This window comes from Stegostoma tigrinum, chromosome 9 (assembly GCF_030684315.1).
Source record: "Stegostoma tigrinum isolate sSteTig4 chromosome 9, sSteTig4.hap1, whole genome shotgun sequence".
In the NCBI taxonomy this organism is placed as follows: domain Eukaryota; kingdom Metazoa; phylum Chordata; class Chondrichthyes; order Orectolobiformes; family Stegostomatidae; genus Stegostoma; species Stegostoma tigrinum.
Genome location: NC_081362.1, coordinates 89,066,833 through 89,085,966, shown reverse-complemented (window position 1 = coordinate 89,085,966; position 19,134 = coordinate 89,066,833). Strand labels below are relative to the sequence as shown.

At 40.6% G+C, this 19,134-nt stretch overlaps 1 protein-coding gene across 5 annotated transcripts in view; it reads left to right on the top strand.

The window, feature by feature from the left end:
- The window catches only part of ints9 (integrator complex subunit 9), a 30,050-nt gene extending 13,286 nt beyond the window's left edge, over positions 1-16,764 (top strand). Inside the window, exons 6-17 of one of the 5 annotated variants that reach the window (XM_048536653.2) lie at positions 667-753; positions 2,558-2,678; positions 4,817-4,951; positions 5,557-5,668; positions 7,040-7,220; positions 7,667-7,727; positions 8,425-8,596; positions 8,955-9,079; positions 10,281-10,448; positions 11,273-11,371; positions 12,298-12,435; positions 14,904-16,764. In XM_048536653.2, coding sequence (XP_048392610.1) covers positions 667-753; positions 2,558-2,678; positions 4,817-4,951; positions 5,557-5,668; positions 7,040-7,220; positions 7,667-7,727; positions 8,425-8,596; positions 8,955-9,079; positions 10,281-10,448; positions 11,273-11,371; positions 12,298-12,435; positions 14,904-15,080 — 1,576 coding nt within the window. In that variant the 3' untranslated portion in view covers positions 15,081-16,764. Of the gene's footprint in view, positions 1-666; positions 754-2,557; positions 2,679-4,816; positions 4,952-5,556; positions 5,669-7,039; positions 7,221-7,666; positions 7,728-8,424; positions 8,597-8,954; positions 9,080-10,280; positions 10,453-11,272; positions 11,372-12,297; positions 12,436-14,903 lie in introns of those variants that run through there. The other 4 variants (XR_007248137.2, XR_007248136.2, XM_048536655.2 and 1 more) reach the window with 4 other exon arrangements.
- Positions 16,765-19,134: the final 2,370 nt, after the last annotated feature.

Sequence of the window (19,134 nt, the reverse complement as noted above, 5' to 3'; positions counted from 1 at the left end):
CACAGGTCAGATGGCAGTTAAAGGAGGAAGTTAGTTTTAGGAGAAATATACTTAATTTTATTTTACTTGCCCCATATTGGAATATGAGTCACCTGCACAGTTAAACTCAAAAGCAGCGTTGTGTTCAGAAGAAAGGTTGCAAAATCTTTCTTGGCCCTAATTATGACCCAGGGCCTGACACATTCGTGGTTTAGTGACACTTGAAAGCTGATATGTTCACCTCTATTGTTCTTTCACAAGATCACTGTTGAACACCAAGCTTCAGTACTTGCTACATGCAGACAGACCTCGCAATGACCACCAGCTTTGGAACCCAAAACAATTAGCTCATTAAGATGTGAAAAAAAATAAGATCAGTCCAATGCCATATCTTGTCCCTAAAACAATTCAATCTAACTGCTGTTAAACTCTGAACCCTGTTAATATAAAGACCCTAATCTAATGATCTGAATTTTATTTTACACTCTTCATTTCATATTTTTACATGTTGGAATAATTGATCGTAAAATTTACCTCAATTCATTCCTTATCTGCTACCTACATTGATTTCTAAATTCATGATATTTTGATAATGTAACAGTGTATGTGGCCACTGCAGCTTGGTGCATTTTCACTATATTAAAATCATTATTTTAATTGTTATATTTTTCCTCCTATTCTCAACAGGCTTCTCATGGAGGAGCTAGTCAACTTTATGGAGCGTGTACCAAAGCCGCAGTCTGCCACCTACTGGAAGAACCGTGAAATGCTCAGGTTGAACAATTAGCTGAATTAAACTCTTGACTAAAACTGTATAATTTACTGTTGCTTCTTCTCTTTATATTTTTGTAAGTGTTATTTGTCCACTTTTTAATTTCTAGGTGAACAGATTACAAAAAAAAACGCTGTAATATTAGGAATATTAAGTGAGGAAATACCTGTGGGATGTTGCATGGAGTATCCAAGACATTCTGAATAGCTACGCATGACTCATGGATTAATTGGACCAGTCGTGTACATACAGTGGTTGCAGAGTGTACTATTTACAAGGTGCACTGCAGTAACTCACCAAGGAGGCAACTCCCAAAGCCATGACCTCTACTGTCTAGAAGAAGTACGACACCAGGAGCAGGGAAACTGTATAATATGCAAGTTCCCCTCCAAGCCACACATCATCATGATTCCGAAGTCTCTTAAGCTGTTCCTCTTATCATCAGTGAGTCATGATTGTAGAACTCGCTCCCTAATAGCACTGTGGGTGTGTCTACAACACATGGACTGTGGCAGTTCAAAAAGGTTGCTAATCAGCACCACCTCCGGGGCAGTTAGGGATGGGCAATAAACACTGACCTTGCCAGTGATGCCAACATCCCATTTTTTTCAAATTTATATGGTGAGTTTCAGCGTGAGGAAGGATTTCTTCTGGTTTCGATGTGTTAACAATGCCATAAGTATAGTTTGAAAATTGTCATTTGATGTGCAATAGCATAGTCACCAAGTAGTCATGCCCTAGTCTTTGATGTGAAGAATAGTAATTTAGTTAAGATAAAATGGTAGTTGGCACTATTTAAGCTAAAGCCTGTTTTGTCAGTGCCTCAGAAAATGTTCGAGACCTGTAAAATTAGTCATAAACGCTGCATCCTGTTTGAACAGGCTATTGCATGCGAGGAAATGCAAACTAATTTCATTTACAACACGGAAAGAGGCTATTTGTCCTATAAAGTCTGTACTGGTTGCCCAAGCTTCTCTCTGCTCAGTCTCATTCCTGATTCAATCCCTGTAGCACTCTTAAGTGCCCATCAACCATTCTTTTGAAATCATTTATTGTTTCTGCTTCCACACCCTAAGGGGAACATAGGCATTAGGAGAAGGCCATCCAAGAAGATCATGGCTGAACATAGCATAGAGTTCTTCCTCTCAACCTACTTGCATCTTTCATCTACCGTATTAAATCTCTGTTCCACTATTCTTGTGCTCTCAGCTAACAGTGTTCAGTTGAAGCCCTTTGTGTAAAAAAAAAGTCTTAAATATTTGTGAAATCAAACAAAGAACTGGAGGTGCTGGAAATCTGAAACAGAAACAAAAATTGCTGAAGAAACACAGCAGCTCTGGCAGCATCTGTGGAGAGGGACGGAGTTAATGTGTTTTGAGCCCAGTGATTTTTGTACCTTCCTCTTTTGCTAGCAGTGTCTCACTGCCAAATCTATTCAGCACAGAGATTGAGAGACAGAGACTTGATCCTTATTTGTTGCTATTGTTCTTCTGAATCACTCCGATGCTACTTCTAATAATGAGCTCTGTTGTGTGGATGTGATTTTTCTTTGCACAGTACCACCATTCAGCATTATACTTTGTCCTCGTGAGCCTCCAACAGTCCTCTTTATGTAACTCCATCGAAATGTCCTTCTATTCCTTTTTCATTGTTTTCTTGTTTCTCCTTAAATAGAAATTTGCTGTTCACCTCAGCTACCCATCATGGTTGCAAGTTCCATATTTTAACCACTCTCTGGGTAAAGAAGTGTCTCTTGAATTCGCTGTCATTATTATTCCTCATTTTCTATCCTGTTCCTGCTTCCAGGCACTTACCTGTCCCTCTAAAGGATGCTGTGGAGGTTTTGACATGGAAGCGTTGTTACACAATGCCAGAGGTTAACTTGGCTCTAAGCAAGGTTCAGCTTGTAGGGTACTCTCAGAAAATAGTAAGTATTCGTTTATCATTAAAGTGATTATTAAACTTACTGAGTGAGGGAAACACAATAGTGAGAATGCACAGTAAAATTGTCAACGGTTGGGTTAATGCCTTGGGTAAAACCTTTCAACCTCAATATTTTGCTTTGAGTTTTGTCTTTCAGCAGTTGTGGAGTTTTTTTTGTGTGTTTGTTTTTCTTTAGGATTTATTTCTGAGGAGAGAACTGCACACTGGTAACATCACTGGTTTAGTATCCGGAAACCCAGGCAAATATTCTGGGATCACAGGTTCTTATCCTACCAAAGATGTTGGTGCAATTTAAACTCAGTTAAATCAGGAATTGAAAGCTATTCTCAGTAATGGAGACAATGAAGCTATCATCAATTGTTGTAAAAACCCATCTGGTTCTCCAAGGTCCTTTAGACATGGCAGTCAGCTATGCTTAAACCAGTCTGGCTTAGCAGTGACTCCAAACCCACAGCGATATGGTGACACTGAACTGCCACACATTGCAAGGACAAGGTCAGGATAGGCAACAAATTCTGGCATTACGGTGACACCCACATCCCATGAAAGTAATTTTAAAAATCTTACTGAATCATAGTCTTGATGAGAAGAATGTCTTGATCATTAACCAACAAGATCAATGCATAGTCTGTCTCCTGATTGTTAGTTGACAAATAGAAACCTTTTTACTAACAAGACATGTGTACACAAAGAAGTTTACAACACACAGGCTTGACCCTGTGTATTGTTAGTTGACACAGCAAATGTTAAAAGAAAAGCCTGACTCAATGTGATAACAGTTTGCACTGTAGTTCCTTCAACATATATTTATGTGCCTTAGGAGGTTTTTTGGATAATTTAAAAAATGAAAGCAGGGCAGCATGGTGGCTTAGGAGATAGCACTGCTGCCTCACAGCGCCAGGGACCCTGGTTTGAATCCACCCTCGGGCGGCTGTCTGTGGGGAGTTTGCACATTCTCCCTGTGTCTGTGTGGGTTTCTTCCACGTGCTCCAGTTTCTTCCCACAGTCCACAGATGTGCAGGTTTGGTGGATTGGCCATGCTAAATTGCTCATAGTGTTCAGGGATGAGTGGTATAGGGGAAAGGGTTCTGGGTGGGATGCTCTGAGGGCTGGTGTGGACTTGTTAGGCAGAAGAGCCTGTTTCCACACTGAATAGATTCTATTCTATGAAAACTGCAAATGCTGTAAATCAGGAACAAAAACAGAAGTTGCTGGGAAAACTCAGCAGGTCTGCAGCATCTGAGTTCCGAAGAAGAGTCACCAGACCTGAAACATTAACCGTGATTTTTTTTTTCTTCACTGATGCTGCCAATCCTGCTGAGCTTTTCCAGCAACTTTTGTTTTTGTTTTTGTATAATGTGTTGGCTGGTCTCCTGTGAAGTTGCAGTCAAAACCAAGTATAATTGTCAACTGAAAAGAGAATTGTTGGTCTACGATGTACTGATGTACTCCGCCCACCGCTGTGTGAAGTAATATAAATTCAGTCCTTATTTCTACACGTTTACATTAGGAATTTCAATGTCAACATTTGGACTGCTTTCCACATGGGTACGCTTGCCGAGCTGTAACTAAATCATCCCATCGCTAAGGGTGTTGAATCATTTGCACTTCCAGGAAGTTGCAAGTAGAGTGTGACCAGTTTACAACATAAACGTAGATGTACAAGTTTATAATGAAAAATGTTCAGAGAAATTGCTTGAAGATGCAGAATTGCTTGCTTTTATGTTTATTTCAGTCAGAAACTATGTACATCAATTTTCAATTTTCTATTGAATTTAAGTAGAATATTTCCGATACTCTTATCAGGACTGAGGCCTTCAGAGTTAGTAGCTGATCTCTATCAGGCAATTGGAGGGCTACATCTAGCCTCTACATCCCTACACTGGAAGGAGATGAAAGTCAGCCAAATTTTAGTTGCCAATCACCATCCAAAAGAGCATCGCTGGAAGCAATTATGTGTGGGTTTCGAATGAAGCCATATGTGAAGATCCTAACAAAGTTCACTATCTTAGTGGACATATTAGTTAATCATTGCTTTTAAGAAAGTGGATGGTATTAGGTTATGTATTTAAAGATGAGAATCCTGTCGATTGAGTTCAGTTTCTTTCTGTGATATATCAGGAGTTATTCGGTGCAGTACAGATCACACCACTCAGCTCAGGCTACTGTTTGGGTAGCTCCAATTGGATCATCCAGTCGCACTACGAGAAAGTGGCCTATGTGTCTGGATCCTCATTGCTCACCACACATCCACAGGTAACTACCTTCTCCTCCCAGATCCCTTCCCACTATTGGGACATTGATGGTGTAATGGACTAGTAATCAAGAGGCCCAGGCTGATGCATTGGGGACATTGACTTGAATTCCGTGGTGGAATTTAAACCTGTTAATAGATCCAGAATTGAAAGCGAGTCTCGATAATGGTGACCACAAAGCTATTGTTGATTAACCTAAAAACCAATCTGGTTCACAAATGTCTTTCAGGAAAGACCAAAGGTCCTTACCCAATCTGGTCCTTACCCAATGTGACTCCAGACCCGTGGCAATGTGACTAACTAATAGCTGCTTTCTTAAATTACTGAGCAAGCCACTCCATTCCAAGATAAGTTGGGATGGTCAACAAATGCTGCTCTTGCCACTGACGTTTAACAGGAGCTTTATCTTTAAAAACACTTGTGCAACAAGCTGATGAAGAACAGATAGCCAAAAGCTTCATTAGCAAAATGGGTTTTAAGGAGCCCAACAGGTAAGATTAGGAAGAGGATGGAAAGATTAAAAACTTGTGCACCTTCTCAATGTTGAGGTGCAGCTGGTTCAAGAAAGGAGAAGAATTGATTAAAAAAAAATATGTTCAATTTCAGCCCATGGAACAAACCTCTCTGAAAAATAGTGATGTCCTTATCCTGACTGGACTGACACAGATTCCGACCGCTAATCCTGATGGCATGTTGGGAGAATTCTGCAGTAATCTAGGTAACAGACTAGGAAGGAGGTGTATTGAGAGCCAGGACTTCAATTTACTCAGTCCTGGGCTCAAGATATTTTATTTTGTTCCCTGAGGTGCGTTTTTTTTTTAACGTCCTTTCAGTTAGAAATGTACTTAGCATCTCAAGATCAATTTTGTATTTGGTAGCATCTTCAAAGTTGGACTCACTTAGTACAGTGGGTCAGTCGTCTGTCCTTTTGTCTTAAATCCAAACTGATTTCTCTGTTGATTCCCAGACTAAAATACTGTGAATGCTGGAAGTCGAATAAACGGGGGCAAGCAGAATTAGAATGATATAATTCCTACAGTGTGGAAACAAGCCATTTGACCCATCCAGTCTCCAACGACCCTCTGAAGAGCACTTCAATTCCACCAACTCCCCCCTCCCTGTCCCTATAACCCTACATTTCCCATGGCTGTTTCACATAACCTACACATCCCTGGATACTATTGGTCATGCCAAATTGCCCATCCACCTAACCTTTGGACTGTGGGAGGAAATTGGAGTACCAGATTGAAACCCACGCAGGCACAGAAAGAATGTGCAAACTCCACATGGACTGTAGCTCAAGGGGAGAATTGAAACTGGGCCCCCCATGCTGTGAGGCAGCAGTGCGAACTGCTGAGCCACTGTGCTGCTCATATGTCATGGAATTAAAGAATTATTACAGCGTAAACCCATCACATCCATGCTCAATTTCCTGAAGATTGATTTGTGTGCTGCCAACCCCTGCTCACTTGACATATATGTTACATTTCTGCTGTTCAGATATTTAGAAAATGTGGAAAAAATTATGGCATGAAAGGAGGCCACTCTACCCATTAGGTCTGTGCTGGCTGAAAAACTAGCTAACCAGTCTGGCCCCACTCACCAGCACTTCGTCTGTATCCCTAGAGATTGTAGAACTGCAGGTGCACATCCAGGCATCTTTTCAACGAGTGAAGGGTTTCTGCACTTAATACCTTTTCAGGCAATGAATTCTGGATCCCAGACACCTTCCAAACGAAAACTCCTGTCCTTGACTCCCCCCAATCCTTGTACTAATCATTTTAAAATTAGTCACTAGTCCATCTGCTATATCCAGCCCCATCTCAAAACTGTACATCTCATTCAGGTTTACTCTTGCCTCCCTCTGTTGCAAACTTGATGTTCTCAGAAAAAGAACACTTGCGCATTTTAATAAAAAAGGCCAAGCAAATAAAACAAAAGAGTATCTTCATCTATCAGCTTTCAAATCCCTTCTCTAGCTTTTGAGGTTGGTTTATACTTGGAGCAAAATTATCCAGTCTTGCTGGTGAGAAAAACAAAATTTCCCCAAGTGTTAAAGGCTTTGTGCGGACTTTTCCTCTGCCCACAGCTGTGACTGTCCGAAGTGGTGGGAATGTCCTGGTTCCATGCTATCCCTCGGGAGTAATTTACGACCTTCTGGAATGTCTGTATCAATACATTGACTCAGCTGGACTGTCCACTATCCCATTTTATTTCATCTCTCCTGTGGCCAACAGCTCGCTGGAGTTTTCTCAGATCTTTGCAGAGTGGTAAGTGTGTGATAACTGTAGAGATAACGAACTGAGCCCTCAAAGGTATCCATTTCATTGTTGACACGAGGAAAGATAATTGTTATGCAGCCTCGCAGGTGTTTTTTTAAATTCTTACACCTAGCTAGCCAACATCCTGTCTGTCAAAGTCACTTTTATTTCCAGTATTGTATTTAAATGATTCAAATTCTCAGATTGGTCAGATAGCAAATCTTCAGTTCAACTTCTAAGTTATTCTAATGCTGATGGATTACTAGTCCGTTAAATCACCCACCATCACCACTATAGTCATGCCTGTGTGTATAAGGCTCAATATCTCACCTTGTCATTTTTTTTTAATAGTTTGATGATATTATCTTGTCATGACAAACTTCAATCTCTTAATTGTTTCACTTTTTTCTCTTTTATCTTCGAACCCTGCCCACTATCACCTGTTCGGACTTAAGGCTTTGTCACAACAAACAGTCAAAAGTCTACCTGCCAGAGCCGCCATTCCCACACGCAGAGGTAAGGAACAAGTCTGAAGGATTTTGAGGCTGTACTCTTTAGTGCTGCTTTTATGAAGCACACAATTTGCACATTGACTTGCTTTGGGATCTACATTTCCATAGTATTGTATATCTGCATGTGGCCAACTTGATGGAAAAGTAACTCATGTTTTGACTGCATCTAGCTTTGAAAATTGGCTTTGTTACTTTGAATGTGATATTGTGTGTTAAGTAGGTGTGGTTTGTTAATTGATGTGGGTGGTGTAAGTGTTCATGTATGCACTCCTAGGTTAAGGCAGCTATTAAATGACCAAGTGCTGAATTTTGAGATTCTCGGATTATTGTATTCCATTATAAATCAAACTGTTGTGCTAAGTCAGTTTTTAATGATTTTCCCCATAACTTGCTGGGATATTCCCCTCATCCCTCTGTGCTTCCTGTGCCAACCTTAATCACTTGATTGTGAGCAAATGCTTAGCTAAACACCAAAGTTGCTTCTGCTTTTGAAAGAGAGGAACAGAAAATTTCCAGGGTGGTGTTCTACGTAGAACTTGGGAAAGAGTCAACAGCCCATCCTCTAGGCTATGATGGGGAGTAGAATAGAATTTGTTTAGTACTTTGAACCTGCTGAAACTTCACCGCTTCTTTCCAGTTTAGCTGATAGTTGCTTATTGTGCTCTTTACTCTGTCCTTTCCTATCTCGATTTTGTTTTCAGCTGATTTTGACCAATAAATTGAAGCATTATCCCAGTATACATGGGGAATTCAGCAATGACTTCAAGCAGCCCTGCGTGGTATTTACAGGCCACCCTTCCCTACGTTATGGGGACGTTGTACACTTCCTGGAGCTGTGGGGAAAATCCAGCCTCAACACCATCATTTTCACAGGTAACTGAACCACTCACAGTTGGAAATGAAAGGAAGGATGAATGGTGTGGTGCTGGAAGGCAGGTTGAGTGGACACATCATCCACCTTTCTAGAGAAATGTCAAACCAAGGCCTTGGCTGACCCCTCGGATGGGATGTAAATGATTCTATGTGCAAAAAATACAGAACAGCTTCATTTTCCGTCACAGGCATCACTCATTAAGCCTGAGATAATCTGTGTCTTGAATTAAAAAAATAACTTGCATTGCGAAAGGAACTTCGGATTAGCCGTGATCCAACTGACTAGTAAAACAGGATCAAGGGTCCAACTCCTGCCCCTATTTCTTATGGTAATCTATTGTATCTGATTTCCTTCCAGAACCGGATTTCTCCTATCTCGACGCTTTGGCACCATACCAGCCACTGGCTATGAAATGTGTTTACTGTCCAATTGATACTCGATTAAACTTCATTCAAGTTTCAAAATTATTGAAGGAGGTTCAGGTATGTTGATTGGTGTCATTCTTTTGTCATTTTAGTCAGGAGAAAGCAGAAAACTTCAATCAGTGATGGAGATGGTGGCATATAGGTAATGTCACTGGGCTAGCAATCAAGAGGCCCAGGCTAAAATTCTGGGGACATGGGAACAAATCCCATTACAGCAGCTGGTGGAATTTAAACCCAGTTATTAAATATGGAATGTAAAGCCAGTCTCAATAGTGACGGTGAAACCATTGTCGATTATCATAAAAACCCCATCTGGTTCATGAATTTCTTCTTAATTCATTCACAGAACATGGATGTTGTTGGCCAGGCCCGTGTTTATTCCCCATTTCTAATTGCCCAAGAGGACAGTTGAGAGTCAACCACATTGCACTTGGTCTGGAGTCACATGTAGGCCAGACTGGGTAAGGATGGCAGATTTCCTTCCTTAAGTGACATTAGTGAACCCTTTTGAAGAAAGAAATTTGACATCCTTACCGAGCCTGGTTGACATGATTCCTGGCTCGCAGGAATTTGGTTGACTGTCTTCTGGAATGGGATGTAAGTGACTCATTTTGAGAGCAATGATAGATGGGCAACAAATGCTACTCTTGCCAAATAAAGTCTAAAATAATTTTTTTGCCAATATATGTATTATCTTAACGTTTTATAAATCATGTGATGCAGCATATCAGGCCAAAGATACTGCACATTCTGTTTGCGTGAATGTTGGCTGATGAATTGTCAAATATAGAGTTGTTTTCACTTTGCAAAATAGGTGCGAACAGAGTAAGCCAATCTCTGCTAATCCATCTGTTTCTCAAATGATCTTGGGGAGTTTTACTTCCCTTTGTTTTGTTTCCAGCTTGCCTCTGGCTGATCTATAGCACTCAATCCCTTTGCTAGTGTAACAATACCATAATCAGTAAAGTGCGTTATTACAAATACACGTAAATTTTCTGCAACCATGTATGATGAGGCCAGAGTCGCTTAGCATCATTGTACCTTGAAAAGGATTTACAATTCCGTGCAGTGGCATTTCCTCATTAGAACTTGAGGAAATGTGAAGATCGACCAGTCCCAAGGGAGATGAAATGGCCTCTTTTTTTAATCCTACCCAACCCACACTGTCAGTGAATGTCAGACTGTGGGACTGATCAGTAAAATGTTATTTAGTGTTTTGCACCCCTACCCATCAACACTCCCTGTTTTGGTTTTCCAGCCATTGCATGTTGTGTGTCCAGAACAATATACTCAACCTCCACCTGCCCAATCGCACCGCACTGATCTGATGATTGACTGCCAGCCCCCACCAATGGCCTACCGGAGGGCTGAAGTGCTGACCCTCCCCTTCAAACGGCGCTATGAGAAGATTGAGCTCATGCCTGATGTAAGTGAGTGGCTGTTTTTGATCTATTGGTGCAGTTATATTTATTCACTCTGTTTGTTTTACTTTTGTTGCTCCTTCATTCCTCCCTCTTGGCCCTCCCTCCCTCTCAAGCCTTAAACTTAACACCATTGTGAGGATGAGCTTGGACTCTCCTTCAAGCTTATATTGAAAGCTGACATCAGCCGTGAATTGAGAAGTTTGCTGGAAGACAGCGACTGAGATTAGAAAACTTAATTCATGGCCAGTGCGTTGTGGGAGAGAAAAGATAGCCTCTTGCCATGTCAGACTGCTTGCAGTCTGCAGATTTAAATAGCATGTGGCAAACTGCAGGTAGGATGGGTTAAATGTTTCTTTCCCAATACACTGGTTTACCATAGATTGGGAAATGTTTTGTAGTCACTGTATTTTTGTCCAAAGTTTGCGCTTATAGAAAATAAGAAAATGCTGCTTCACAGTTAGAGATGCTGTCCTTCACCTTGGTCCCATTTACCTCTTCTGGTGGGCATGAAAGATCCCATGACACAATTTTGAAGAAGAGGGGGATTTTTCCCAATTTCCTGGCCAATATTTATCTCTGACCGGCGTGTCTAAAATAGTTGGCCTGGTCATTATCAGAATGCGGTTGTGGCAACTTGCTGTGTGCGTAGCTTGCCTGCTGCATTTTTAATACAGCAGTGACTACGCTTCATTCAGAAAATAAACATACATTGTTGGCTATACAGCACCTAGAGATATCAAATAGTTATGAAAGGTGACGTATGTATCCAAGTTTTTTTCTTGCCGTCCCTGATTTTAATTCCTCTTGTACTATCATTGTTTTACAGCTCGCCGAGTCCCTGGTGCCTTCTGAGATAAAACCTGGCATTTCCATGGTAACTGTGTCTGCAGTACTACAGACCAAAGACAATAAGCACATTCTGCAGGTTAGTCATAAAATTACACTAGCCCAAAAGACTTGAATTGGATTTATTTTCCACAATTTCACTTAACCTACGTAAATAATTGATGCTAGTTGGGAGATGTGTGGAAGCACCACAGGTAGGATGTCATCAGCTTTACCCCTCTTTTTCTCTCTTTCTCCCCCAACCCCAAGCAGAAACTTGTGGCATGGTTAACTGCTGTTCATTAGTGCTCACATAGACTTTTCATCGCTAGTACAAGATACAGTTATAGATGAACATAAAGTATGGCATAACTTCAAAAAAGCAGTGTTCATCAAATGTTCTCGTCAATGTTTACTTTCAGCCAGCATGATCGAAAGAAGTAACATGATCATTTAGCTCATTACTGTTGGTGGGAGCGTGCTGTGCACAAGCACATTCAATGTTTTTATACTTTACAGCAGTAATACCACTTCAGAGGAAAGTCATTGATTTTAAAGTACTTTGGACCTTTCTAACCTTGTTAAATGCAAGATTTTCATTTATTTCTTCATCTCCATTTGGGTCAGCATTTATTGCCCATCCCCAATCATCTCGAGGGCATTGCTGATAGTCTGGTGTCATATATAGGCTAACACAGGTAAGGATAGCAGATTTTCATCCCTCTTTCTTCAGAAAATGAAGAAGGGTCTTGGCCCAAAATGTCAGCTTTTCTGCTGCTTGGCCTGCTGTGTTCATCCAGCTCTACGCCTTGTTATCTGAGTTTCTCCAGCAGTTTGTTTTTGGTTCTGAAGTGAAGCTGCTTAATTTTGTGACTGATTTCTTAGATCAGGGGATTGTATGATGTGAATAAATTTATCATTACACACCATCCCTCAAAGCAGTGGAATGAAGTACTGAGTGTGTCTTAATTGCTCCGTTACATTTTTACTAAATACATTGTGATATTCCAATCTTTTCTCTCGTAGTCACTTCCAAAGTCAATGCAGCCTCAAACTGGCAAGAAGAGGAAGCGGGCAAATGATGATACTCCTGAATTCAAACCTCCCAAACCGCTACTGTGTGGTTCGATCACCATTGAACAATTTGTACAGAGCCTAGAGAAGGTAAGTATCAATTCTGCTATCCTGGGATTTCCCAGATCCTCTGCTTCATTAGTAGTAGCCATGTCTTCAGCTACCAAGGCCCTAAACACCAGAATTCCTGCCCTATGCCTTTCCATCTTTTCATTCTATCTTTAAATCCCTGCTTAAGGTAGTGCTTCCCAAACTTTATCCTTGTGCGATCCCACTTTAAATACTTTAAATCTTGTGTGAAGCCAGATTGAAAATTCGCCATTGAGCGAGGGGTAGGAAGCAAAGGCTTCATAGTTGTTAAGATAGAGGGGGCATGAGTTGGGCAGTAAGGGAGTTCAAGAAAAGTCCAGATTCTACAAAGAAAAAATCCACAACTTTTTGTGGGCTAATGCCATTGGGCTAGTTATCCAAGGCTTTTGCTCTGGGAACATGAGCTCAAGTCCAACCACAACAACTGGTAGAATTTGAATTCAATTACTAAAGACCTGGAATTGAAAGCCAGTCTGAGAAATGGTGCCACAAAACTATATTGATTATCCACGACATTGTGGCTCAGTGGTTAGCACTGAGGGTTCAATTCCACACTTGGATGACTGTCTGTGTGGAGTTTGCACATTCTCCCACTGTCCATGTGGGATTCTTCTGGGTGCTCCAGTTTCCTCCCACTGTCCAAAGATGTGCAGGTTAGGTGGGTTGGCCATAGTGTCCAGGGATGTGCAAGTGGGGTGGATTAGCCATGGAGATGCAGGATTACAGGGATAGAGTAGGGGGTGAGTCTGGCTGGGCTGCTGTTGGGAAGGTCGATGTGGACTCGGTGGGCCGGATGGCCAGGTTTTACACTGTAGAGATTCAATGATCCTTTGGGGAAGGAAATCTGCCACCCTTAGCCAGTGTGTGATTTACCTCTGACTCCAGGCCCACAGCAATACAGTTGAGTCTTAACTGTCCTCTGAAATGTCCAAGCGAGCCATTCAGGGATGGACAACAAATGCTGGCCTCATATCCCAAGAAAGAATAAAGTAACTGAGAACTTAAAGAGCCTTCTTAGCAATCAGTTTGAGCTGGCAGCAGCTGTTGCTGTCTTGGAGCTCGTGACCCCACTGTGATGGCTCTGTACAAATTGTTCAATGGTGATCGAACCACACAGTAGCGGTTTGGGAGGTTTGAATTCAGGAGTATCATCATTTGCCCGCTTCCTCTTCTTGCCAGTTTGAGGCTGCATTGACTTTGGAAGTGACTACGAGAGAAAAGATTGGGCTCAGGAGCCACAGTTTGGGAATCCTGGTTTAACACCTACTCCAGGCTCTTTAATCACCTTTACTAATAGTTGCTAATGCAGCTTTGGGTTATTTTGGGCTGTTATGCATGCTTCTTTTAAGTGCTTTGGGACATTTTGTACATATTGTAAGTACTTTGGGACATTTCAGTTTGTGTTGTTGAACTTCTTAGAGTCACAGAAAACACCCAAGAGAACGATTTTAAGGTCAATGTTTGATGGTGATAGTGACCCTGACACTTTGCAGTTGACGTATTGAATCATTGTGACTAAAGGAGTTTGAGCTTTTCCTCCCATTTGAGGTAATACACCGTACTTCCCCTTGCTTCATAAAATTATGACATTGTTATTGTGCAGAACGAGGAAATTTGGCCCAGTGTGTCTGGATGATCATCATGACAGAAACAATACTCCATCAGTCTGTCTAGTGCCATTTACAAGTAGTTCTTCAGCTTATAAATTTTCCCAGCTGTCTTCATAGTAGCTTTTAAGTATTTTAAAAATAACTGCAAATGTCAATGATTCTTTGATCTGACCTGTGTATGTGTGTTTATACTGTGAAGTCCCTCGAATACCTCAAATTCTCTAGTCTAGGGAGTGATTGAGGGAGCACACATTGGGGTCAGTCTGTCTTTCTCCAAAGTTAGACCATAGGATATCAGAACAGAGTTGGGCCATTGAGCCTGTTCTTCCATTTGATAGTGGCTAATGTGTTTCTCAGCTACATTCTCCAGCCTTCTTCCTATAACCCTTGTTCCCCTTACTAATCAAGAACCTGTCCATCTCTGTCTTAAACTCAATGACTTTGCCACAGAGGGCTGTGGAGGCCATGAGTTCCACCGATTCACCACCCTCTGACTGAGGCGGATCATCAAAAGGAGCCACGTTCCGAGCTCACTTCTCTTGTTCCAATGCTTGATGTTTTATAGGTTTTGCAGTGAGCACGGCTTTTTTTGGAAGTAATCTTCATTTTCTTATCATTTTTCTCACCTTGTGAACTCCAGTGAATGGTTTGGTCCTGAGGGAGGGAGGAAGCTTAATGAGCAGAAGGGTTTTCAATCCATATTTTCATTCTAGTGACGTAATTTATTATGTCTTATTTGAGATACTCCCAAATCAATGTGCCTCACATCTGTTTGTTGTTTTTAAGTAGCATTTTAGTTGAGAAGCAACTGGATGCACACCACCACTGTCAGTAACGTGTCTCCTCATTTCCCCACAGCATGGCATCACAGATGTCAAAGTTGAAGACACGCCGGAGGGACATATTGTCCACCTTCAGTCTGAAGATACACTCGTCCAAATTGAAGAAGATTCCACTCATATTATTTGTGACAACAATGAACCACTTCGCACCAAGCTCCGTGACTTAGTCCTCAAATTTCTACAAAAGCTATGAGTGAGGCTTTGACCTTTTGTGACTAATTTTTAGTAGCTTGTGAATTTCAGACTCACTGACCGGAGCATGATATAAATGGTTGTCAGAGGATACTATGCACTGTCATAGGAATGGGCCGTTTTAGTCCCTGAAGCCAGTTGTACCATTTGTTTAGATCATGGGTGTTCTATAGCTTCATCTTGCTTATGTAACCCTTAATAATTTCACCTATCAAAAATCTATCAAACTTAGGTTTTGCAATTTTCAATTGACTGCCCAGTCTTAATAGTTTTTGGAGAGTTCTGGATTTTAACTTGCCATGGACAGTTTTCTAACGTTACTCTGAACAGCCAAGCTCGAGTTTTAAGGCTGTGCTAACCTTGTTTTAGAATTGTGCATTAGAGGAAAGGTTTCCTTTTTCTTTTTTTGCTTTTTTTCTCTCTGTGTGTGTATCTCTCTGTCTGTCTGTCTGTCTCTCTCTCATTGACTCTGCAACCCAAAACCATTAATCATTGTAAGTATTGTGCTAGGTAATCTCAATTAGATCAACCCTTAATCCTCTGTTCAGATTCACACACAAGCAGATGCTGACAAAATGGCAAATGTGAGGCTTGAGGGGTTTAAAAACTTCACCTTGACCTTAAGGCTGGACAAAGGCTTTGATCTCATTCCCTAACCACGCATGTACAGCTTGAAATTTTACGAGTGAAAGGGGATAGTTAATCAATTGATAGCATAATGCTGATGTTGGCTGTGGCTGAGCTGATAGTGCTTTTGATTCATAAAGTTGTGGAGTAGAATTCCCACTGCAGAGACTTCAGAAAAATGTAGACTGATGCTTCAGTGCTGTACTGAGAGTGTGGCACTATCAGTAGGGCTGACCTTTTGATTAAACATTAAACCAGATTCATCAGCCTTTTCAGGTGCACATAAAAGGTACAAGGACAGAAAAAGAACAGTGGCGTTCTCCCTGATGACAGTGACCAAAACTTAATTATCGATCAATACAGCATTTGGACAGTTTTCATTTACTCTTCGTAGGAGCTTTCTCTGTGCAAATTAGTGGGTGATTGTACTTCAAAACTATTTGATTGGCCGTAAACTTCTTCAAGCCGTTCTGTGGTGGTGAAAAGGTCTATATAAATGGAAGTTCAATGACATGGAAGAAGAAACTTGCAAGTCCTTGATGTGTGATAAATTCCATAAAGGAGACTTATCGATGATGACGCTTCCACTACAAATGAAAATGGTTTCCAGTTGATTTTTGAGGCCACCCTATTTGTGATATATGTTTTATAAAACCTTAACTGGAAAGCATTTGGTGGGGGACTGGTTCTCTGATCCTCACTGGTGTCCACATAGCTTCCATTAGAAAACATCAATATTCTAGTAGAATCCAAAGTGTAAAATCTGGCATACCATTGGTGCTTTTCTCATCCTGGCCTCAAAGTGCTTCGCATAGTGTATTGATCACCCACTGTAGGAGTGCATTATGTCCATCAATCTAATAGGCATCCACACAAATGTAATTAACTGATGTTCTTTTGACTTTACTATGTGTATTAATTGATTATTGTTTTATAAGGATTTTTATATTTTGTTTCAAGTGTATGAACTTTTTTCAATGAAAATGTATATTTGTAACTCCACTATCAAAAAACAAAGTAGGGAGGAATTGCATAATAAAAACTCAGTTTGAAAGGTGCTGAACGAGGAGGAACCTTTTATAACAGTCATAACATGTGAGATACAGAAGGTGAATCCAGAGCATGGCCTTCAGTGAAACAACAATAGCTGGACCAGCAGATGGGTAGAAACTAGTAAAGCCAGACCTGTTGTTTTTTTTTAAGCAAAGCTTGTTTTGAATGGACAATGAAGGTGGAAACTTTGGCACAATTCTTCACTCCATGCTAAACCATTAGATCACGAGTTATGTGACCTTTTGAAGTAGTTTTCAGTCCTGAGCACCAGACTTTGGAGTTATCTCAAAGCCTTGGAGAGAGTGCAGTGGAGATTTACTAGGATGGTTACTGGGATGAATGGATTCCAATTTTGACAAGGGGTTTGAGCAGCTGAGATTACTGAGTACTTTATACATGCACTTTTTATTAATAGTTCACAGCTGAAAATTCCAAGGTCACTAAACTTACCCCCTTACAGACCCATGTACACTGTATAAATAACCCATAATTGCTGCCTTTTTTAGTACTACTCATGGTGTAGACCAAAAACCTTTATCTGAGACCTCTGTTCTAAATCATCAACACATGTGGCATTCTTCCCAATCAGTGTGATTCTGTACCTTTAGTTAGTCAAAACACTTATTGTTTAGTGACATTTATAGCAGTTCACTCTTCCTGTGTGGCTTTGCAAATAATTTGGATTGGTTCACCCTTTCCATGATTGAAACAGAAAAACATTGGAAAACATTCAGGAGGTTAACCAGCATCCTTGGAGAGGAGAAAGTTAACATTTCAGGTTGACCCCTGTTATCACTGAGCTTTGTTCAAAGGGGAAGAATTGTGTATGCATAGTATGCCACATTTTTGAACAAAAATGAGCAACATCATGAGTTTAGTAAGTAAAAGCCTGTGTGGTAGATCCAGGACTATTAACTTTTGGAAGGGGAATTATGAGCTGCTTTCATAAATAATTGTGAAATAATTGAGATTTTGTTGTTTATTTTCAACCCCTTCCCTCATTTTGTTCTCTGTCTGCCTCCTTTCTGCCTACATACTGTTATCAAAGGTATTACTCCAAGGCATTTGGTTGATACCAATGCAAATGGAATAGTCAAAGTTTGTTACCTGCACTTTGAAATCCTTTTTTCACACAATGTGACACTCTGAAGGGACGTTTTGCCAAAATGCAATACATATGAGAAATTTCACTACAAAGAAGCTAGAATCAAGTTTGAATACACAAAGGCATTCTTTAAAGTGGTTATCAAAGCTGTTTGTTAATCGCTCATATATAGGAATGTCAATGCACCACACAACGAAATAGAGCCAGTTATCAGGCTTCCCCCACTAAATTACATTCCACTCTCAATCTGCAGGATTGGAAAGAACACTTCAACTGGAATTGTGAAGGACATAGATGGTCTGATGAGGAACAGCAGTAGCCACTTTTAATTTATTTTTGTGTGTTCCAATGAAACCAAATAATCCAATGTACAATTTGTTATTTTACGTAATTGATGCTAATTTTGATCCTTTATCTTCTCGGGGGAAGTTTCCTGGTTTTGAGAAATTGAAGTTTTATCATCAGTGACTTTATTATATAGGGAATGAGGAAAGGCCAAACGGTTGATTGGTACTGTTGTCTCACCACTTTCTTTGCCCTGTGGCCTTGTGCTGTTTGGGCTAAATGGAATATGTACCTAATTACATGTTCTGCTGATCAGAGATTTTGTTGATTCTGCCCCTTATCCACAGTTAATCAGTCTGAAGTCGTAACTTCATTATTTTTCAATGTCTGAACACCACTGACATGTCTGATGACCGAGATTGGATAAGTGACACATCATTCACACACAAGTCCAGAAGTCACCTTTCTGTCTAATGTTTGACATATTGGATATGTGAACTCTTCCACAAAAGATGGTCTGAAGCACCCTGTGCACTAGACTTCCAGAGATTGTGGAAATAAGCACAGAAATAATTTAATGAGTAGAAATGGCGCTGAGAGGTCCCTTACAACCACCATTTGTGCTGATTGATTCAGTGTGATGCAGAGAAGATAGGCCTGTCTATTTGTCATGAGTAAAATGGGTATTTACAAAATTACAGTAGTGCAGCAGAAGGTCATTCAGTCCATCATGTTTGCACCAGCTGTTTGAATAAACATCTTGACTTAGTGCCAATCCCCTTCATCCTGCACATAAATAATCAAAAAGTGTTCTCTTACCTCAGTTGAGGTAAAATCCTTTCAGGTACTGCAATCTATACCAAACCGCTTGCAACATGAAACCATTTATTCTCACATCTCACTTACTTCTTTTACAAGTCACTTTAAATCTGTAGCATCTTGTTCTTACAGAGTCACACGACACAGAAACAGACTCCCCAGTCCA